This window comes from Podarcis filfolensis (assembly GCF_964270895.1).
Source record: "Podarcis filfolensis genome assembly, chromosome: 8".
NCBI classification, from domain to species: Eukaryota; Metazoa; Chordata; class Lepidosauria; order Squamata; family Lacertidae; genus Podarcis; species Podarcis filfolensis.
This window is the reverse complement of record NC_139611.1, coordinates 84,314,178-84,337,040: the sequence shown is the minus strand read 5'-3', so window position 1 is coordinate 84,337,040 and position 22,863 is coordinate 84,314,178. Positions and strand designations below refer to the sequence as shown.

The 22,863-nt window shown below is 48.0% G+C and overlaps 1 protein-coding gene across 11 annotated transcripts in view; it reads left to right on the top strand.

Moving 5' to 3' along the window:
• Positions 1-22,863, top strand: part of RYR1 (ryanodine receptor 1) — a 228,207-nt gene that overhangs the window by 60,645 nt on the left and 144,699 nt on the right. For all 11 annotated transcript variants that reach the window (XM_083626671.1, XM_083626668.1, XM_083626667.1 and 8 more), the window contains exons 7-20: positions 870-963; positions 2,699-2,795; positions 4,291-4,365; positions 6,545-6,701; positions 7,977-8,141; positions 8,539-8,660; positions 10,176-10,362; positions 11,346-11,481; positions 12,891-12,986; positions 13,990-14,108; positions 14,961-15,094; positions 16,542-16,783; positions 19,804-19,996; positions 21,721-21,937. In XM_083626671.1, the coding sequence (XP_083482797.1) occupies positions 870-963; positions 2,699-2,795; positions 4,291-4,365; positions 6,545-6,701; positions 7,977-8,141; positions 8,539-8,660; positions 10,176-10,362; positions 11,346-11,481; positions 12,891-12,986; positions 13,990-14,108; positions 14,961-15,094; positions 16,542-16,783; positions 19,804-19,996; positions 21,721-21,937 (2,034 nt within the window). The remainder of the gene's footprint in view (positions 1-869; positions 964-2,698; positions 2,796-4,290; positions 4,366-6,544; positions 6,702-7,976; positions 8,142-8,538; positions 8,661-10,175; positions 10,363-11,345; positions 11,482-12,890; positions 12,987-13,989; positions 14,109-14,960; positions 15,095-16,541; positions 16,784-19,803; positions 19,997-21,720; positions 21,938-22,863) is intronic.

The window sequence follows — 22,863 nt, the reverse complement described above, 5'->3', positions numbered from 1 at the left end:
CTCCACCCTCATCGCTCTTCCCGGACACTGAGGTCTAGCGCCGAGGGCCTTCTCGTGGTTTCCTCGCTGCAAGAAGCCAAGTTACAGGGAACCAGGCAGAGGGCCTTCTTGGTAGTGGCACCCGCCCTGTGGAACGCCCTCCCAACAGATGTCGAAGAGAACAACAACTACCAGACTTTTAGAAGACATCTGAAGGCAGCCCTGTTTAGTGAAGCTTTTAATGTTTGATAGGTTATTGTATTTTAGTGTTTTGTTGGAAGCCGCCCAGAGTGGCTGGGGAAACCCAGCCAGATGGGTGGGTGTCACGGAACTCCCATCAGTGCCGGAGGGAGAGAGCAAAAGCCCGAGGGATTCCAGAGAGCGTCCAGTGATCTGGGGAAGAGAATCAGCGTAGCACCAGTGGAGAAGGGGCCAGATGGGGGAAGCGGCGAGGCGGTCCCATGACTCCTTGCCTGGGACCAGCAGGGAGAGTAGGGGTCTTCCGCTGCCCACACCCTCCTTGCACAGAAGGCTTTAGCGCAGAGAGAGTAGGAGGAGACTAGGCGTCAAAGAGCTTCTTTGCTGGAAGAAGTTTACGAAACGCCCACTGACGGATTCTGCCAGCGATTGAGACAGCCACGGGTGAGTGGCTGTCCGGACAGAAAAGGTTCACTCAGGCAACCCAGCCAGGTGTTTGCACCGGCTTACGCACAAGCAACCCCTAGAACCATTACAGCGGGGTATAAATAATAAATTATTATTATTACTTCCAGCTCTACAATTCTATGATTCCATGAATCCGTGGGGACTATTAAGCCCCGATCTCACTCCCCGCCCGCTTTGTTTCTTCTACTCTTCTATGTCTCAACCATGTCCTTGTTCTCCCCCAGCACCTGTCTACAGCCAGCGGAGAGCTCCAGGCAGATGCCTCCTTCATGCAAACACTATGGAACATGAACCCCATCTGCTCAGGCTGCGAAGAAGGTATTTGATTCCTTAGAGTGTGGTTTGAGGTCACATGACACATCCACCTTGCTGAAGCTACGCAGGTCCCGGTGTGGTCAGGGCCTAGATGGCAGACCACCAAGGAACCCCATTCCTTATTGCATTTGGATGGAGGTGACAAGGCCATTCACACAAACCTACCAAATTCAAAACCTCTTGGAACAATGCACAGTTGCGCCTTGGAATTCACGCTGCTCCGAATTTTGTGATGCAGTTTTCCAGCCCAGAAAAGGTGCACGTGAGGGGGAAATGTGAATGGAATTGCATATATTAGTGAAAACAGCACCCAAAAAGTTATGTTACGTTAGGGAAGATTGCTTACAGAAAGAATGCGTATTAGTAGAAACTGCATACTGGAACGCTGATGAATTTTCACGAGGGCTTTTGAAAAATAAATAAATTGTAAGCTAACGTGGAAGTGCAGAGAACTAAGCACAACATTGGAAAATTGAGGAATGGAGAGAACAGAATTTATCCAGTCCCTACCTGTGTTACAGGACTATGGTAAGACTTACTCAGGCCACATTCACACAATACATGGCTCCCCCCAAACAATTATGGGAGCTGTATTGTGTTTATCATCACTGAGAGCTCTTAGGAGACCACTATCCCCCCGCACAAGAGGAGTTTGGATTTGATATCCCGCTTCATCACTCCCCGAAGGAGTCTCAAAGCGGCTAACATTCTCCTTTCCCTTCCTCCCCCACAACAAACACTCTGTGAGGTGAGTGGGGCTGAGAGACTTCAAAGAAGTGTGACTGGCCCAAGGTCACCCAGCAGCTGCATGTGGAGGAGCAGGGAATCGAACCCGGTTCCCCAGATTACAAGACTACCGCTCTTAACCACTACACCACACTGGCTCCCACAGAGCTATAAGCACACAGTGGTTTAACAGTGAACTCTGGGAATTATAGCGCTGGCAGAGGAACAACTCTTCCCTCCTGACAACTCTTGGCGCCCTTAACCAACTACAGCTCCCAGAATTATTTTCGGGAAGCCACGACGGTTTAAAGTGGCACCATAGCTCTTCAAATGTATGGAGGGAATGTGGCTTGAGATGACGCAAGCAAAGACAATGTACATCATGCATTTTCTTTCCTTTCTTTTTTTCTCCAATTTTTTTATTGATTTTCCAGAGTTTTAAACAAACAAACAAACATACATCTTAATTGTACTTGATCCAATCTTGGTGACATTGTTAAATGACCTCCTCGAAGCCCCCTGGCTGAGTTTCGTTGTATATCATTGTAACAGTTTTCCAAAACCAATTTTCTCATAAAATTAAATTAGTCACTTAACATCTTTCTTCCTTTTCATTTTGACTTTAAACATATTATTCTCTAACATCACATAATTAAATCCTAAGCCTATCTGGTATTTGCAAGTTTTTCCAATTACGTTATCTTAGCATATTTAACAAAATATTCTTTAAATTTCATCCATTCCTCCTGGTACTCCTCCTCCTTCTGGTCACGGACTCTTCCAGTCAGGTCGGCTAGCTCCGAAAAGTCCATCATCTTCATCTGCCATTCCTCCACTGTTGGGACTTCTTGTGTTTTCCAATTCTTAGCTAAGAAAATTCTAGCTGCAGTTGTGGCATACAAAAACAATCTAACACCTTTCTTGGGCAATTCCATGTGCACTCCGATGTATTAGTTTCTCTGCTTGTGATGCCACGCTCTCTAATCCCTATTTTTTTGGGTGGTCCACGCAGGATATGTGACTGGAGGCCATGTTATGCGCCTCTTCCACGGCCATATGGACGAATGCCTCACCATCTCCACCACGGACCAGAACGAAGAGCAGCGCAGGTGGGCATACTGTGTGGTGGTTGTCAGCATAAAGGTGGCACTTTAAAGAGCAAGGAGGGCAAAAGAGAAGGGGGGGGGAGAGAGAGAAGTCTCTGCCCCAAATAGTGAACAGAAAGCGGGAGGGGATAACAGAAGGGAAGAACATGCAGACTTTGAGCGCAGCTGTTATTTGGGGAGGGGAGCCTCTCTACCCAAAAGTAAAAGATCACACCAAAGACACTTCATGCTCTCGCTAACTCAGATTTTAATTCAATGCAAGCATTTTGTTATTCTCCTGCTGAGGAGTGTATTAACTTATGGTCTCTATGTGTGGTTTGGGAGCTGCATGGTCAGGGGAAAAACAATGGTGTCCAAGGTTGTAAAGACTGTGGAGAGAATAATTGGGTGCACTCTTCCCACCTTGGATCAAATCTATGCTTCCAGGCACCATAAGAAAGCTGCAGAGGTAGTGCAGGATAGTGCGCACCCCGGAAATGATCTCTTTCAGCTTCTGCCTTCTGGAAGAAGGTACAGGGTTATAAAGACTAGGACTAGCCGCCTGAGAAACAGTTTCCATCCAAATGTGAATTTGGTGTTAAACACAGTGTAAGGTAGTCTCTGGGACGTGAGTGGCGCTGTGGGTTAAACCACAGAACCTAGGACTTGCTGATCAGAAGGTCGGCGGTTCGAATCCCTGCGACGGGGTGAGCTCCCGTTGCTCGGTCCCTGCTCCTGCCAACCTAGCAGTTCGAAAGCACGTCAAAGTGCAAGTAGATAAATAGGTACCACTCCGGCGGGAAGGTAAACGGCATTTCCGTGCGCTGCTCTGGTTCGCCAGAAGCGGCTTAGTCATGCTGGCCACATGACCCGGAAGCTGTACGCCGGCTCCCTCAGCCAATAAAGCGAGGCCGACTCTGGGGTTGCGGCGCTCATCTCGCTTTATTGGCCAAGGGAGCCGGCGTACAGCTTCCGGGTTATGTGGCGAACCAGAGCAGCGCATGGAAACGCCGTGTACCTTCCCTCTGGAGCAGTAACTGTTTATCTACTTGCACTTTGATGTGCTTTCGAACTGCTAGGTTGGCAGGAGCAAGGACCGAGCAACGGGAGCTCACCCCGTTGTGGGGATTCGAACCGCCAACCTTCTGATTGGCAAGTCCTAGGCTCTGTGGTTTAACCCACAGCGCCACCCGCGTCCCACTGAGTTCTTACTCAGACCCTTTATCCCTGAAAGGGTAAAAAAATACCCTATAATGGCAAGACTAGCACAGGTAGATTCAAGGAAGGCAGCGGCAAGCTGGTGTCCTCCGGACTACAATTCCCATCAACCTCAGTGTCCTATAGCTTGTACTTGCTGGGGGAAGATTGGAATCGCAGCTGGAAGCATCTGGACAGCATTAGGTTGGCGAAGGCAGCTGTAGCAAATAAGAGGCGCTATTGCCATGTCTGGTAATTGAACTTGGCTGGTTTTGAATCCTTCTTGTGGAAGAGTTACCCAGCTCATCTTCCTTTTCCTCAGGGTGGTGAACTACGAAGGCGGAGCTGTCTGTTCCCAGGCTCGCTCGCTGTGGCGTCTGGAGCCTCTGCGCATCAGGTATGAAATAATAATAACAAATAATGGCAGTGCTTTTGGGGTCGCTTGCATCCCAGGAGCGCAGGCTCCCTTGTGGATTTGTCTGCCTCAAAAGCCATGAGCACCACAAAGGATTCTGGGTTCTGTTTGAGGGTGCAGAGTCGGTTTTCACTGGCTTTTGAGCCAACGAGGTATAAAATGTTATTTTGGGACTGTTCCTTTTAAACGTGTCCTGACAAAAAATATATATACAGAAAATGTATTTAACCCAAGGACTCGGTTAAAAATCAAGAACTTACATGGTTGTTAATCAGAGTGGGATGCCACGAAATGCCACAATAAGAGACATCGCCTCATGACCGGTTCTATTTCTTACCTGAAAGTGAAAAATACAATCTGGCTGACTCTCATAACCCTTCCACCTCTATGGCTTTATTTGTTGACCCGACCTGGAATATAGCCTCTGAACCTTTTTCTACCCTTACTGACCTTCATAATAATAATAATAATAATAATAATAATAATAATAATAATAATAATAATAATATCTTTATTGTCATTGCCCCCTCTCAGGGACAACGAAATTACTTGACTGCTCCATAAAAACACTAATTAAAACAATACAGTATAGTACAGCAAGGAAGATTAGATGACTTTCAAAGTCCAGGCTTCCCATTCAGGGCCGAGATCGCTCTGGAGAAGAAGCTGTTCTTAAGACGGCTCGTTCTTGTCTTCATCGTCCTGTATCTCCGGCCCGACGGCAGGAGCTCGAAGAGACAGTGACCAGGATGCGATGGATCTTTTACTATGTCCAGTGCCTTCCTATGGCACCTTGTGGCATAAATCTGCTCTAAGGTGGAGAGTGGGCAGCCAACAATGCTCTCTGCTGCCTTAACAACTCTGTACAACCCCATCCTGTCCTGGGTAGTACAGCTTCCGTACCACACACATAAGCCATAAGTGAGCACGCTCTCAATGGCACAGTGATAGAAGGCAAGCAGCATTTTCTGCGGAAGATGGTTTTTCCTTAGAATTCTCAAAAGGTACAGTCTCTGCTGCGCCTTCTTCACAAGCCCCCTTGTGTTGACACTCCAGGACAGATCCTCTTGTAATTCAATGCCCAAAAATCTGAACGTTGTTACCCTCTCCACACAGACCCCATCAATCAAAAGTGGCTGTTCTTATCAGACATGTGAGCAGTCCTAGCATCAGTGCGCTTACACCCTCAGGCACAACTGCCATTTTATTTTATTTTATTTTATTGTAATGCCGCCCTTCATCCAAAGATCACAGGGTGGTTCACAACAGAAAAGAAAAAAAATGAAAACATAAAATACATAATAAAGCAAAAACAGCTCCCCTCAAAAAAAAAAAAAAAGGCCAGTATGCCAGTGGACAGCTGGGTTTGGGAGCTGCCATTTTAATTTCCCACAATCCCTTGCCCTCAATGTAGTGTTGTTTTGAGGCATTGTGTAGAGAATTAACATGGCTGCTCTGATCAGTCCCCTGGTGCTGCTCAGGAAACTGTGACTGCCGCAACCCAATAAATTGTTCAAGGCCCAACCATGGGCGCCACTGACTGCGGAGGAGCCAACAGAGGACATGTGGGAAATTAAACCAGGGGAAGGACCTGCCTGTGTGGAAGCCTGGATCCTACAGAGCACTGTCTCACTGTCTCCTTACAGCTTAAAATATCAATTTACAAAGGGTGCGTAATCCAGTATTTCTTGAGGGATGATACTCCTGAAACTACCTGTATTGTTTCGGGGTATTCAGCCCAGATTTTTAAAGCTAAATCTAAAGTTGCCTGGTTTACTCAATGGTGGCTATCTAGTCTTTTTATATACTGTATGTTTTTGGATTACTAATGTATTTGGATGACTTTGTATGACTTTATTGTTTGAACTCATGCCAGTAAAGGCCAAAGACAATAAAAACGACTGAGGAAAGGAACTACCTGTGAGGGGAATTGGCCACAACACATCCTTCTTCCATGTGTTCACACCAGTAAACGGTGGGACTACATTATAATGTCGTTTATAATGTTGTTGGACCACAATTCCTGGCATCACTACCTATTGGCCTTGCTGGCTGCAGGGGCTGATGGGAGTTGAAGGGGCTGAAGGGCAGCACACTGGCTACCCCTGATCTGTCCTAGTTGCCTGAGAGGGAACATACAGTATTTCTTCCACCACAACAGCTGGAGCGGCAGCCACATGAAGTGGGGGCAGCCCTTCCGCGTCCGCCACGTGACCACGGGCCGCTACCTGGCGCAGACCGACGAGAAGGGGCTGGTTGTGGTCGACGCTGAGAAAGCTCACACCAAAGCCACAGCTTTCTGCTTCCGGATCTCTAAGGTGAGAGGAGTCCCCCATTATTGCCCTTGTTGGAAGCAGACAGTCTTGGTTGTTGTTTAGTTGTGTCCAACTCTTCGTGACCCCCTGGACCAGAGCACACCAGGCACTCCCGTCTTCCACTGTCTCCCGCAGTTTGGTCAAACTCATGCTGGTAGCTTCGAGAACACCGTCCAACCATCTTGTCCTCTGTCCTCCCCTTCTCCTTGTGCCCTCCATCTTTCCCAACATCAGGGTCTTTTCCAGGGAGTCTTCTCTTCTCATGAGGTGGCCAAAGTCTTGGAGCCTCAGCTTCAGGATCTGTCCTTCCAGTGAGCACTCAGGGCTGATTTCCTTAAGAATGGATCGGTTTGATCTTCTTGCAGTCCATGGGACTCTCAAGAGTCTCCCCCAGCAAAGTGCTCTGCCTTTAAGAATATAAGTACCCAAGAGGAGCCGTGCTGGACCAAAGGCCCATCTTGTCCAATATCCTGTTCTCTCATTGGCCAACCAGATTCCCCAATGGGAAGCCTAAGTGCAACAGAGCTCTCCCCACTTGTGATTCCACGGCAGCTGGGATTCAGAGGCAAACGGCCAACGAGGGCAAACAGAGTTATTATGACTATTGTTATGATCGTTGATTTATCCTTCTAAACCACTGTTTCAAGGCGAATTACACATAAGATAAGTCTGCCGTGCGGCTGGATTTTCCTGGACACAGCCAGGAAATGGGCTTGAAAATGGTGCCCGTGTGGATTTTTGGTTATTATTTACTACTAATACTACTATTAATTCATTTTCTCACCTGCCCTTCACTGTAAGGTCCCTGGATGGGTTACGGCCATTTAAAAATACTAAATGTTGAAAGTGGCATTGAAATGGAGAGAATCTTGTAAGTAGGAGCAGCCAAGCACTTTTAGCAACAGCAAGATAGTCTAAAACTGAATAATCAGGTCCAACTGAACATTCATTCATTTTGGGCGGATTTTCTCAGAATTGGCAAGATGTCTGGGAAAACACAGATGTATGGTAAATAGGGTGTTACACACACACACACACACACACACACACACACACACACACACACACACACAATCTTTAAAAGAAAAGCCCAAAAATATATGTCTAAATGTAAAGATTGCTCCTATGGCATACATGTGCTGCTGTTTTGTCTTATTGGTTTGCTTTTGAATAAAATAAACATTGTAGGACAGCCCCTTTGCCAGCCTGTGGCCTCAGTGTGCCCCTGCCATCCCTCTGAGCTCATGGCGCCCTCTGTTCTCCCCCTTGCCCTTCTAGGAAAAGCTGGATGTGGCTCCGAAGCGAGACGTGGAGGGGATGGGAGCCCCTGAGATCAAGTACGGAGAGTCCATGTGTTTCGTGCAGCATGTCGACAGCGGCCTCTGGGTAACGTACGCGGCGGCTGATGCCAAGGCTCTCCGCTTGGGGCTGCTCAAGAGAAAGGTGAGGCTTAACCGGCTGGCCTCCCTGGCTTTCCATCAGAGCTGGTGGCCCTGAGTCAAGGAGTCACGCAGGGGAGGTTGAGCCCATAAGGTGCCCATTCAGCATCTAAAACATGCAAGTTCCTCAGACTGGAGAGCCCGGCCTGAGTCCGCAGCTTTATAGGGCCAGGTGGAAGCTGATTGGCTCCCCATGTCAGCTGGTCTCTTTTGGATTGGTTGCTGCAGCACCACCCTCTGGCTATCTGTGGCAGTGGCACCGCAGCACAGCGCCCTCTGCTGGCCAGCTGTCATAGTGGTGCAGAGAGTAAAGTTTCCTAGGTCCCCCTGTCAAGAATCTCTGGTTCGAGAATTCTCAGAGCGTCCACCATATATACCTGCTTTCTTCGCTCATCCTACAGGCCATCTTGCACCAGGAAGGTCACATGGACGATGCTCTTTCCCTGACCCGCTGCCAGCGTGAGGAGTCGCAAGCTGCCCGGATGATCTACAGCACTTCTGGCCTTTACAACCAGTTCATCAAGTAGGTGCCGGGCAGATTCTGCTCCCCTGGAAACCAAGAAATCGACTGCTTGAGTTGTGTTCTGTGCCTGACTGTCACCTGCCTACCTGTCATCTTCTTTGTGGTTCCATGCTCCCCTCTGCCATCCCCATTGACTGATCCATTGTGGTGCCACGGAATGTTAGCAAGCATTCCAATAGATGTGCAAGACTAAGAGTAATTCGTCGCAATGCAAAACAAAACCGAACTGCTCATAGGCATAGCTGTCAAATTTTCCCTTTTCGTGTGAGGAATCCTATTCAGAATAAGGGAATTTCCCTTAAAAAAAGGGAAACGTTGACAGCTATGCTCATAGTGTAGCCTTATTGGAGTTCACCGATTGGGTCTGCGTTGCTCCTGGACAGGAGGAAGGAAGTCAAATGACACCAAGGGTTGGTTCAGAGAAAGAGTTCTTTATTTCTGCTCTCCGGAACAGCAGAAAGGCACCTGCGTGGTGTGTCCACAGCAAGTTGAAAGAAATGAGAAATTTCATGCAGTATATATATCCTCCAGGCACCCTCTCCCTCCTTCCCCAGGAATCCAACCACGTCAGCCTATACACGCAGGTTGACATCACATATGTTCCTGCTCCGGTATTCTCAACCATAAAAGGGTATTCCTTCCTGTACTTCTGACCATAAAAGGGTATTCCTGTTCCTACTCTTATCTTGGAGCAAGAGGTCACCAACTCCAAGAACACACTCTGGCGCTGTTTCCGGACTAGGTCTGTGCGTTAGGACGTAAGATAAGACCTAGACATGTCATCCCTACTGCACTGAAACAGCCAAGGTCATCCTTGCCGTCACGAACTGATAAAGGAGAGGGCTCTGAGCACTTGTTTATACAGCCGGGTTTTTGTTTATACATTGACTCAGAGCTCAAGCTAATGGATTTTAGCAAAGGAAAAATAGGGATTTTGGTGCCCGTTTCAAACTGCCTGCAGTTTTGGGTTTGGGAAACCCATTCCTTCAATAGGAGGGAAGAGAGAGGTCAGTTTGGCGAGAAGAGAAGCAGCGCCTAGTAAGAGGAGGAGCTGCGGTGCTGGGTTTATTTATTGAATTTCTATCCCGCCGTTCCTCTCTTTGATTAAGCGGCCATGAGGTCTAGCAGCTTGCCATTTTCAAGACCCGAAGCGGAAGAGGGGAGCATTCCACAAAGTAAATATATTAACTTGCGGCCATCTTAGGGATGTGATTCCTCCTTCTCTGTGCCATCCATATCCAATGCTAATCTCAGCTCTGGCTGTTCCAGTGTGGTGTAGTGGTTAAGAGCGGTGGACTCGTAATCTGGTGAACCGGGTTCGATTCCCCGCTCCTCCACATGCAGCTGCTGGGTGACCTTGGGCCAGTCACACTTCCCTGAAGTCTCTCAGCCTCACTCACCTCACAGAGTGTTTGTTGTGGGGGAGGAAGGGAAAGGAGAATGTTAGCCGCTTTGAGACTCCTTCGGGTAGTGATAAAGCGGGATATCAAATCCAAACTCTTCTTCCTTCCCCAGGGGCCTGGACACACTGAGCGGAAAGGTCAAGTCGGGAACCCCAGTGACTCTTCCCATCGATGGGATGATTCTCAGCTTGCAGGATCTGATCAACTACTTCCAGCACCCCGAAGAAGAGCTGCAACATGAGGAGAAGCAGACCAAGCTGCGTTCCCTCAAAAACAGACAGAACCTCTTCCAGGAGGAGGTGAGAAATCGGGGGCTCAGCCTGGGAGGGTAACCAGGTTGATGCCATCGCCGAACCGGTGCCCTCAATATGTTGGATTCCCAGTTCCCGGCAGCCCCAGCCAGCATGGCCAATAGGAATGATGGAAGCTGTAGTCCCAAGAGCATTTGGAGAGGCTCACAGCTTCTCCACCTCTGGTGAAGACAGCAGGGGCTTGTGGGGCTTGCTAAGGTCAGACTCCAGGTCCTGAGGGCACTTCGGTCCTGAAAGATCTTCATTGGCTCCCAGTACATTTCCGAGCACAACTCAAAGTGTTGGTGCTGACCTTTAAAGCCCTAAATGGCCCCGGTCCTGTATACCTGAAGGAGCATCTCCACCCCCATCGTTCTGCCCGGACACTGAGGTCCAGCTCCGAGGGCCTTCTGGTGGTTCCCTCCCTGTGAGATGTGAGGTTACAGGGAACCAGGCAGAGGGCCTTCTCGGTAGTGGCGCCTGCCCTGTGGAATGCCCTCCCAGCAGATGTCAAGGCAATAAACAACTACCGTATTTTTTGCTCTATAAGACTCACTTTTTCCCTCCTAAAAAGTAAGGGGAAATGTGTGTGCGTCTTACGGAGCGAATGCAGGCTGCGCAGCTATCCCAGAAGCCAGAACAGCAAGAGGGATCGCTGCTTTTGCTGCGCAGCGATCCCTCTTGCTGTTCTGGCTTCTAGGATTCATAATATTTTTTTCCTTGTTTTCCTCCTCCAAAAACTAGGTGCGTCTTATGGTCTGTTGCATCTTATAGAGTGAAAAATACGGTGTTTTACTTTTAAATGACACCCAAAGGCGGCCCTGTTTAGGGAAGTTTTTAATGTCTGACGCTGTATTGTTTTTGATATTTGGTTGGAAGCTGCCCAGAGTGGCTGGGGAGACCCAGTCAGATGTGCGGGGTATAAATAATAAATTATTATTATTATTATTATTATTATTATTATTATTATTATTATTCTGCTTCTTTCGCAGGGCATGATCACGCTTGTTCTGAACTGCATCGACCGCCTCAACGTGTACAGCACTGCCGCACACTTTGCTGAATACGCTGGCGAAGATGCCGCTGAGTCCTGGAAGGAGATTGTCAACCTGCTGTATGAGCTTCTCGGTATGAACACCAAGGGCAGAGCTCCAGGAAGAGAGCTACCTGGGCCCATGTTGACACGACACAGATCTGGAGCTTGCAGGGTGCTCTCGCGTGGCTAGCGAAGTTTAGGGAAGGGGGTCAGCATGGATTTCCAGTTCTGATTTGGTCTGGATTTGATTGCAGGTTTCACAACTTCCTGGCCCCTAAATTTGCGTGGCAAGTTCCCACCCCCCCCCCAGTGGAAAAAATGACACATGACACAATTATTAAGGTTAATGGGCTAAATAAGGGCCGCTCCCCCGGAATCCTTTATCGGGCTACCCTTCTATATGTGGGGCAGGTGATGGCACTACCTCCCCTCTTCCATCTACAGAGCAATACCAATGCCTAGCCACCAATACCAAGAAAGTTGTGACGATTTGCTACAAGGTAGGCAGAAGCCAAGTGGCTGGTGCCAATTTGCCTAGTGGAAAAATTCCTACCAGGCCCCTCAATGGTGACCAACCGAGGTCCATAGCAAGGTCAAGGAACGAAAAACCTTTTAGGGTGGGGAAAAAGCAGGAACAGCTGGCAGGTGGCAAAGAGGGAGATCCCCGGCCGCGTCCTGGTTTAAATAAGGCAGGCCACACCCCTAGAGCCAGCCGATTGGCTGCCCAGGAGGTGACGCGGCCGGGAATTCCCCCAATTGTGCAGGGGCCGTGAAGCCTGCAACTCCACCTCCTCCGAATGGCGGAAGTGGTTTTATGAAATCTGCAGCCCCTGAAGACTTTCTAAGAATGTGCATCCTTGTGTGCCATCTGCATGATACATTTTAATCAGTGTTATACCCCTTTAAATAGTCGTGCCTTGCTCCCAGAGAATCCTGGGAAGTGTGATTTGTTAAGGGAGCAGAGTTGTTAGGATTCCCTTCACACTATTCCCTTTACAGATCTTCAGTTTCCAGAGTGGTTTAACGGTTCATCCCTTTTCTTAAGGAACCAGTCACTTAAGAAATGGGATGGACCATTAAACCACTCTGGAAACTGGAGCTCTGTAAGGGGAATAGTGGGGTGGTCTCCTAACAGCTCTCGGCAGTCTAAAGAAACCACTGTTCCCAGGATTCTCTGGGGCAAGGCATGACTATTTAAAGGGGTATAACCCTGATGGAAATGTATCATGCAGATGGGGAATCAGTGGCCAGGTTTGCGTGTCACTTTTAAACCATAATTTAAAGTAAAAGGATTGTGAGTGAGTGAGAGAAGGCTGCTCCATCTATCATCTCTGCTTGTGGGCTTCTGGTTATCCATTGTGAGGACCCAATGCTGGACGAGATAATAGGCCTTTGGTCTGATCTCGCGGTTGCAAAATTAAATTGCCTGACAATAATGTTGCGGCCATAACTAGCCGGATAGTAACATGCACGCTCTTTGCCTTGGTGTCCCTCCTCGCAGCTTCGCTGATCCGTGGGAACCGAGCCAATTGCGCCCTTTTCTCCAACAACCTGGACTGGCTGGTCAGCAAGCTGGATCGACTGGAGGCCTCCTCTGGTGAGCAGATGGGGTGGTTGGGGCTATCCTATACCGTGATCTTCTTCAAGCCACCCGAGCACTATTGAAGTTTTGGACTACAATACCCATCATCCCCAGGCAGTTGGCAGGGATGATGGGAGTTGTAGTCCTAAACTTTTGTAATCCAAAAGTGCAGACTGAGGAAGGCTAGTGTCTGTCTGTCTATCTATTTATTTATCTGTCTATCTGTCTATCATCTATCTATCTATCTATCTATCTATCTATTTATCTATCTATCATCTATCTATCTATCATCTATGTTAAAACAAAGAAATGTTTGGAGAGGAAACATAACCCAGTGTTGAAAGCAATTTAGTCTTGTGTATAGCTATAGTTAAGAGACACAGGTGGCGCTGTGGGTTAAACCACAGAGCCTAGGACTTGCCGATCAGAAGGTCGGCGGTTCGAATCCCCGCAACAGGGTGAGCTCCCGTTGCTCGGTCCCTGCTCCTGCCAACCTAGCAGTTCGAAAGCACCCCTAAGTGCAAGTAGATAAATAGGTACCGCTTTATAGCGGGAAGGTAAACGGCGTTTCCGTGTGCTGCGCTGGTGCTGGCTCGCCAGAGCAGCTTCGTCACACTGGCCACGTGACCCGGAAGTGTCTCCGGACAGCGCTGGCCCCTGGCCTCTTAAGTGAGATGGGCGCACAACCCTAGAGTTGGACACGACTGGCCCATATGGGCAGGGGTACCTTTACCTTTACCTATAGCTATAGTTCCCCTAAAATTCCCCTAAAATTATGGGGAATCAACCATTATCCATTAGCTTGGGGGCCAATGTGGTGTAATGGCCAGAGTGTTGGACTAGGACTTGGAGACCAAGGTTCACATCCCCACTTGGCTATGAAACTCGCTGGGTGACCTTTGACAAGTCACTCGCTCTCAGTCTAGCCTACCTTACAGGGTTGTTGTGAGGATAACATGTGTGCGCTCTCTCTCTCTCTCTCCCTCTCTCTTTGTCCCATCCTGGTCTTATCTGGCAGGTATCTTGGAGGTTTTATACTGTGTGCTCATTGAAAGCCCTGAAGTTCTGAACATCATCCAGGAGAACCACATCAAGTCCATCATTTCACTCTTGGACAAACACGGGCGCAACCACAAGGTAAGTCGAGCCACACATGCGCCACTGACTCCTCTTCTCACAGACAAGCGTCAGTCGGCAGAAAGCTTTTTTCTCTGCAACATGTTGGGCACAGGCCAGGGGAAGGGCACTGTCAGGAGTTCAGCCTACACTTGAGTAGCACCCTGGCAGAGACACGTGCCCGACTGGCATGTTCTCTCCCTCCTGGTCTTTCGTTCGGGAGCTTCAAAAGCTTTCTTCAGCCTGAACATCACAGGGACCGATGCCAACCAACACCGGCACACTTAGGGATCCGCAGAGTTTGTGCATCGTGCGTGACAGACCTCAGCAACTCAGCATTTTGGCTAATCTACTTTATTTACATATAAACACACATGGAGCACGGCAACATGGCTCCCTCTCTCTCTAGCATCAGACAGCAAAGAGAAAAAACAAAGGACAATAGTCCCACTTCACAGAACACAGTAACACAAACATCCTGTCTCCGTCACTTCCCACTTTGTGGAGTCAAAACATACACCGTCATGTGATAGACAAAAATCCCATGACTTCAATCATAGATCAGGAATTCTAACAGGCACATGTAGCACACTTGGATCCTGTCCAGTGTTAACTCCTATTCAGAGTGGACCCATTGAAATTGATGAGCCTGGCTCATTAATCTGGTTTTTACCTTATCATCAATGTTAATTATTATTTTTTGAATGTTTTAAACAGTTGTTTTTAACTGTGGTGTTTTTTGTTTTGTTTTGCTGATAATTCCATTGTTTTAATTCTGTTTGTAAGCCACTTTGAGGGTTTTGATTTGTTTTTTTACAATAAAGCAGTATGTAAGTTTTATGAAATAAATAAATTTTGGTGCCCCCTTGGCAGGTCCTGGATGTCCTCTGCTCTCTGTGTGTCTGCAATGGTGTGGCCGTCCGCTCTAACCAAAACCTCATCACTGAAAACTTGCTCCCGGGGAGGGATCTGCTCTTGCAGACAAAGCTCATCAACTACGTCACCAGGTTGGTGCTTTCCCCGTTTTAATGTGGCATCACGTATGTCACAATTCTGCTGGAGGGGGGTGGATGGACAGCACAGAAAACAAATTTGGAAACGTAACTAGACTTTGGGACGCGGGTGGTGCTGTGGGTTAAACCACAGAGCCTAGGACTTGCCAATCAGAAGGTCGACGGTTCGAATCCCCGCGACGGGGTGAGCTCCCGTTGCTTGGTCCCTGCTCCTGCCAACCTAGCAGTTCGAAAGCACGTCAAAGTGCAAGTAGATAAATAGGTACCACTCCAGCGGGAAGGTAAACAGCATTTCCATGCGCTGCTCTGGTTCACCAGAAGCGGCTTAGTCATGCTGGCCACATGACCCGGAAGCTGTACGCTGGCTCCCTCGGCCAATAAAGCGAGATGAGCACCCCAACCCCAGAGTCGGTCACGACTGGACCTAATGGTCAGGGGTCCCTTTACCTTTACCTTTTTAACTAGACTTTACGTTTCTAGTCCTTATGAGTTCCAAAGGTGTGCAGACAACGATTGCTGAAATATCAGGATTATATCCACTGTTAGCCATATTACGGAGTAGACCCACTGAAATCGGTGCGCTTAAGTAAATCAAGACCAACGATTTCAGGGGATCTGTTTTGAGTTTTGAGTCAGTTCGGCATCGCCCTCAGAAGCTAGAAGGGGGGTGAAATAAGATTTCCCCATACTTGGGGGCAGCAGAGCTTCAGATCCCTTGCCCTTCTGCATAATCTGACTTGGACACGATAGCAAATGTTTCATAATAAATGGTGCATATAAGAGAAATTGTGTAACTTTAGCCAATTTGTTATAGCAGGATCAAGCTTCCCTTGGCAGAGAATCTGCCTTACGGAACTTTAATTGTTAGTTTAACGTAACCTAGGATCTAAGGGACGCGGGTGGCGCTGTGGTCTAAACCACAGAGCCTAGGGCTTGCCAATTGTAAGGTCGGCGGTTCGAATCCCCGCGACGGAGTGAGCTCCCGTTGTTCGGTCCCTGCTCCTGCTCACCTAGCAGTTCGAAAGCTCGTCAAAGTACAAGTAGATAAATAGGTACCACTGCAGCGGGAAGGTAAACGGTGTTTCCGTGCGCTGCTCTGGTTCGCCAGAAGCGGCTTAGTCATGCTGGCCACATAATCCGAAAGCTGTCTGCGGACAAACGCCGGCTCCCTCGGCCTATAGAGCGAGATGAGTGCTGCAACCCCAGAGTTGGCCACAACTGGGCCTAATGGTCAGGGGTCCCTTTACCTTTAACCTAGGATCTTGGAATTCAACTGGGATCAAAGAATTTAAACTCGGAGGAAGGCCATCAGAGAGACCCCCCAAATCACCATCACGTCCTTTGGTTTTCTCTTCCCTTTGGGTCTGGGTGGTCTTTCCTTTTCCTCCTTCCTTTCTTCACTCTCCCTCCCATTCCCCTGCTCTTCCTCCCTCTTAAACAGCATGCGCCCCAACATCTTCCTGGGCACGCACGATGGCTCCACTCAGTACAAGAAGTGGTACTACGAGATGATCGTGGATTACGTGGAACCCTTCGTGACCTCTCAAGCCACCCATTTGCGGGTTGGCTGGGCCATGGCAGAAGGATACAGCCCTTACCCCGGAGGCGGGGAAGGTTGGGGAGGCAACGGCGTCGGGGACGACCTCTACTCCTTTGGCTTCGACGGCCTGCACCTGTGGTCAGGTAGGGCACCTGCGTGGGGCGGTTCACACACCATTCAGGCTTCAGGTGTCAAGGAAATAAACGGCTACCTGGCATTTAGAAGACAAATAGAGGCAGTCCGTATTGGGGAAGTTTTCAATGTTTGATGCTTTTACTGCGGTTTTATAATTGTTGGAAGCTGCCCAGTGGTGCTGGGGCAACCCAGTTAGATGGGAGACATGGAAATAAATTGTTGTTGTTGTTGTTGTTTGGTTGTTGCTGTTGTGGCATCTAAGGCAGAGTTTCCCAAACTTGGGTCTCCAGCTGTTTTTGATCTACAGTTCCCATCTTTCTCGATCACTGGTCCTGCTAGCGAGGGATCATGGGAGTTGTAGTTCAAAAACAGCTGGAGACCCAAGTCTGGGAAACCCTGATTCTAAGGAGGAAATGTTTTTGCTGCTATTTATTACTACAGTGGTACCTTGGGTTACATACGCTTCAGGTTACATATGCTTCAGGTTACACACTCTGCTAACCCAGAAATAGTGCTTCAGGTTAAGAACTTTGCTTCAGGATGAGAACAGAAATTGTGCTCTGGCGGCGCGGCGGCAGCTGGAGACCCCATTAGCTAAAGTGGTGCTTCAGGTTAAGAATAGTTTCAGGTTAAGTACGAACCTCCGGAACGAATTAAGTACTTAACTCGAGGTACCACTGTACTACTATTACTATATTTGTCACCTCCCCTTCACCAGCAGGTCCCACGGCAAATCACAACAATATAAAATATAAAACAGTTAAAATGGAGTACAGTCACAAGAATAGTGTGGGTCAGATGTCTCAGGTGTAAACGGCCAGGATAAAGAGGTGTGTCTTTGGCATTTGCTGAAAACTATATAGCAGACATGCCACTTGTGCCTCTGTGGGGAGTTCCACAACTTAAGGGCTGCCACAGAGAAGGCCCTGTCCCTAGGCTATACCCCCTAAAACTCTGAGGGAGGTGGAACTACCAAACAGGTTCCCTCTGCTGGTTTTAACACCCGGGAGGGTTTATAGGGGAGGAGGTGGTCTTCCAGATGCCATTACTATTGTCAAGATGGGCTTCTAAGTATGGTTTGCAAGTATAAAAGCCGAGCAATGAAAATATAAACACCCATAATTAAAACACACGGTCATAATTAGCGGCAAAGCAGTCCCATTAAAACGCTGAAATATAAACACCCGTAATTAAAATATGCAAGAAAACAATCCCATTAAAGCAACGCAGTAATTGAAAGAGGGAGGCTTGAGAGGAAAGAGGGAAGGAATTAGGTGTGCTTTAAAGAACTAGAAAGGCCCTTTTAAATTTCAGCGGGGAGATTATGTATCATCTAGAAAATCTAATAAATATTACCAAACATTACAACAACAACAAAAAAGCAAATGAGAACACGTAGAATGCAATCACCAAAATAATTGAAAAACACACACACATAACACAGAACAAATCTAAGCAGACAACCCCCACCTATTCCACATCGCCCCATCCGCTCAAGTAAGCAATAACAATCATATTAATAATTATATCATTAATTGAGTTGAATAACATTCAACTAACCCATAATCCTGGGCAGAAATATAGATCTGCTGATCTTAAATGTTTTAAAAATAGGTTCAGAAAAGACACACAGCCCTGCTTGCATGGACTCTGGGTGTTTGCATGCACAGAGGTCTATTCACCTCTCTCTAAGTGGTCCATTTTTTAATCCTGGATGGTGCAGTTGCTAGAGTGCCATACTAGGACCTGGGTGTCTGGGGTTCAAACCGCCTCTCGGCCATGGAGATCCCTGGATGACCTTGGTCCATCTGGCACCCTCTCTCACCCTAACCTACCTCACAAGGTTGTTGTGAGGGTGAAAAATGGGGAGATGGACGATGGGTGCCATCTTGAGCTCCTTGGAGGAAGGTGGGATATAAGTGCAGTAAAGAATCTCTTGCACTGCAGCACTCGTAAGTTGGTGGCGGCACATGAATAGCAAGGGGACCTTCTCATAGGTGTAGATGGTTGCCAAGGAAAGGACGAGCTTCTGTGGTTTGTCTTAGGAGCAATGTTACACGGCCAAGAAGGTAAAACGTAGCAGGAGGATACTAGTCTTCATTAATTCCACTGAATCCATGGGGTTCAACGTGAAGAGGAGTCCTGGGCTGAAGGCTTGTTGTCGACATGCAGAGGGGCCGGGAGGCCAGCTGGCAAGTCCAGCTCGTACGTCTCCTTCCATCGGCCCATGCTCAGACATAAATCAGCGACCCGAACTTCAAAAGCCAGGGCACGCAATTAGCAGAATGTACTGTGCACACAGAAGTGGGCGTGAGGCGTATGAAGTCATGCTACAGCTACAGATTTATGAAAATAAATCAGAACAAAGAAACATGTCGTCTCTCTCTCTCATGTCATCTTGGAGAGAACAGCAAAAGCTATACGCAAACGGACGTTCCCAGCAAGCTGTGCTGGAATGTGAACAGGCATGTGACACGCAACAATCTCACGCCTGTTCCTTAAGGTGGAATGGAAATGTCAACATCGCCCGCATGTTATGAATTCATTGTATGTTGTCCTGTATTATCTAGTTGAGATTCCTACTGTTCTGTGATTCCTCTCTTCTTTTCACCAAAGCCAGACTAAACGTCTTTTCTTCTGCTGTGTTGGATGGCAGGTTGAGAGGAGTTCCCTACCAGGACAGACTTTGCTCGTGTGCTCAAGACATCGATTCCATAAAACATATTTTGTTGCACTGTGCAAAATATGAGCAAGCCAGGGCTGAACTGATATTACCCTTGCTGGTACCTTTTCTGGGAAAATCAGAGGCTCACTATGTCAGGTTCCTATTGGAAGACCGGACAAATGCTAGAACATTAGCGGTGGCCAAGTTTTTATCTGTGGTTGCTAGAACCAGTAATCCCTATATTCTGAACGAAATGCTTGTTTAACCTGGAGGTAGGCTGTATGAATTGTGTATTGCTTTGTAACGATTTGTTGGGTCTCTGGACTGTAATAAAGGTTGATGATTCCTCTCTCTTTGGCACAGGCCGCGTGGCTCGGGCCGTGACCTCCCCCGGCCAGCACACCTTGGGGGCGGACGACGTGGTAAGCTGCTGCCTCGATCTGAGCGTGCCCAGCATCTCCTTCCGCATCAATGGCTTCCCCGTCCAGGGCATGTTTGAGAACTTCAACCTGGACGGCCTCTTCTTCCCTGTGGTCAGCTTCTCTGCTGGCATCAAGTAAGCACGAAAATGAGGATCAGGGCCCAGACCTGTGCTCACCTACTAAAAAAGAGGAATAATCACCATTGAGTCAACGGTCTGTTAGGAGGAGAATTCATTTTAGGGCCTGTCCACACCTTGCCTTGACGCAGATTGCAAACCCTGCATGCAAACCCCTTTAATTTCCCCCTCATCCCTGTGGCATTCTTCTCCAACTCCTGTCATCCCACGATTTCTCCCCCCTAAATCTGAAGGTTCCCCATGCTTTGAAAATCCAAATAGGAGAGCCACATTGCTTTAGATCTAGAGAGGAGAAAATTTGGGGGTAGCAGGAGCTGGAAGAGCGAGTGTTTGGACTGGCCCCTAGTTATCGTAGCAGATTGTAGTTAAAGGTAAAGGGACCCCTGACCATTGGGTCCAGTCGTGACCGACTCTGGGGTTGCGGTGCTCATCTCTCTTTACTGGCCGAGGGAGCCGGCGTACAGCTTCCGGGTCATGTGGCCAGCAGGACTAAGCCGCTTCTGGCTAACCAGAGCAGCGCATGGAAACGCCGTTTACCTTCCCGCCGGAGTGGTACCTATTTATCTACTTGCACTTTGATGTGCTTTCGAACTGCTAGGTTGGCAGGAGCAGGGACCGAGCAACGGGAGCTCACCCTGTCGCGAGGATTTGAACCACCGACCTTCTGATCGGCAAGTCCTAGGCTTTGTGGTTTAACCCACAGCGCCACCCGCGTCCCTTAGATTGCAGTTAGTACTGTCTATATTGCTACTTCATATTCTCTTTAGAATATAATTTGAAGAGAAAAGCCATAAACGCAACGGCAAAGGAAACCACCAGGAGCAGTGACATCTTCCCCTTGCTCTACCCAATTGTTGCCCCTGGCCCCCTCCACCACTCGTGTGCGGCCCCTGGAAAGTTGTTTTGTCAAAGAGCCCATCACGGCCATTCAGAAAACTGGAGTGAGGCTCTGAGCCAATCAAGGCCTGCGAGAATGGGGGCGGGACAGCAGGGGCGGAGTTCTGTTGTTCAGCCCGTAGGCGGGACAATGCTAATATTTCTAGCCTGCTTTTCCACCCAAAGACCTTTAAACAGTAGGTTATTTCCTTAAGGGAATTACATTCCAACTGAAGAAGAATGGCTGGGTAAATTATGCGAATACTTGGAATTAGCAAAGCTGACTGATAAGACAAAAAAATATAATCCAGAAACAATGGAAATGTTTAAATGATTATTTATGTAGACAAGGATTAAGTGTAGGGTGTTGGTTGTGTTTACAATAGATTTACGAAAGATTTAGAAAACTTATTGATTAGAATATTTGTATGAGATTATATGGGAAAAATACGGAATAACAGATACAAATTTGCTTAATGTATATAGGAAGTGCAGTGTAAGCGATGGAAGTCCATCAATGAAATTTTATTATTGAGATATTTGTAGAATAAATTTGGAAGAAATTCTTCCAATTTTTCTTTTTCTTCCAATTTCTCTTCTTATTTTTTCTTTTTCTTTTTTCTTTTCTTCCTATTTTTCTTTTTTGTTCTTTTTTATATGTGTGTGCTTATCTGAAAAATATATGTATGTATTTGTATGTATTTTGCTTGTACTTTGTAATAATTATGTTAAATAAAATGTAATAATAATAAAATTTTATTTTTTTTAAAAAAAATTAACAGTAGGTTCTTTCCTAATTGGGGACAGTGTCCAACTCTCTCTCTTTTGCCCCTCCCCCCCGCCAGGGTGAGGTTCCTCCTGGGGGGACGCCATGGGGACTTCAAGTTCCTGCCCCCACCGGGCTACGCCCCCTGCTATGAAGCCCTCCTGCCACGTGACAAGATGCGCGTGGAGCCCATCAAGGAGTATAAACACGACTTCAACGGGTTCCGGAACCTTCTGGGGCCCACCCAGTCCTTGTCCCACACTTCCTTCACGCCATATCCTGTGGATACCATCCAGGTAAAGAGGATCGGGGGAACAAAGTGTGGGGAGGTGGTGGGGTCAGGTTGAAATTGGCCAGCCCCAAAGCCGAGGGATTTCTGGGGCAAGCAGTTGCCAGGTTTGCCAAAGGCTGCGCTATATAGGTAGTTAAAAGGTAAGGGGACCCCTGACCCTTAGGTCCACTCGAGGCCGACTCTTGAGTCATGTACCCAGCATGACTAAGCCGCTTCTGGTGAACCAGAGCAGTGCACAGAAACTCTGTTTACCTTCCCGCCGGAGTGGTACCTATTTATCTACTTGCACTTTGACGTGCTTTCGAACTGCTAGGTTGGCAAGAGCAGGGACCGAGCAACGCGAGCTCACCCCGTCGTGGGGATTCGAACCGCCGACCTTCTGATCAGCAAGCCCTAGGCTCTGTGGTTTAACCCACAGCGCCACCCGCGTCCCTTTATATAGGTAGTTGTTGTTGTTTAGTCGTTTAGTCGTGTCCGACTCTTCATGACCCCATGGACCAGAGCACGCCAGGCACTCCTGTCTTCCACTGCCTTCCGCAGTTTGGTCAAACTCATGCTGGTCGCCTTGAGAACGCTGTCCAACCATCTCGTCCTCTGTCGTCCCCTTCTCCTTGTGCCCTCCATCTTTCCCAACATTAGGGTCTTTTCCAGGGAGTCTTCTCTTCTCATGAGGTGGTCAAAGTCTTGGAGCCTCAGCTTCAGGATCTGTCCTTCCAGTGAGCACTCAGGGCTGATTTCCTTCAGAATGGAGAGGTTTGATCTTCTTGCAGTCCATGGGACTCTCAAGAGTCTCCTCCAGCACCAGAATTCAAAAGAATCCATTCTTCGGCGATCAGCCTTCTTTATGGTCCAGCTGTCACTTCCATACATCACTACTGGGAAAATATAGGTAGTTAGGAATCACACCTGTGCCTCATCTCCCTGTTAACT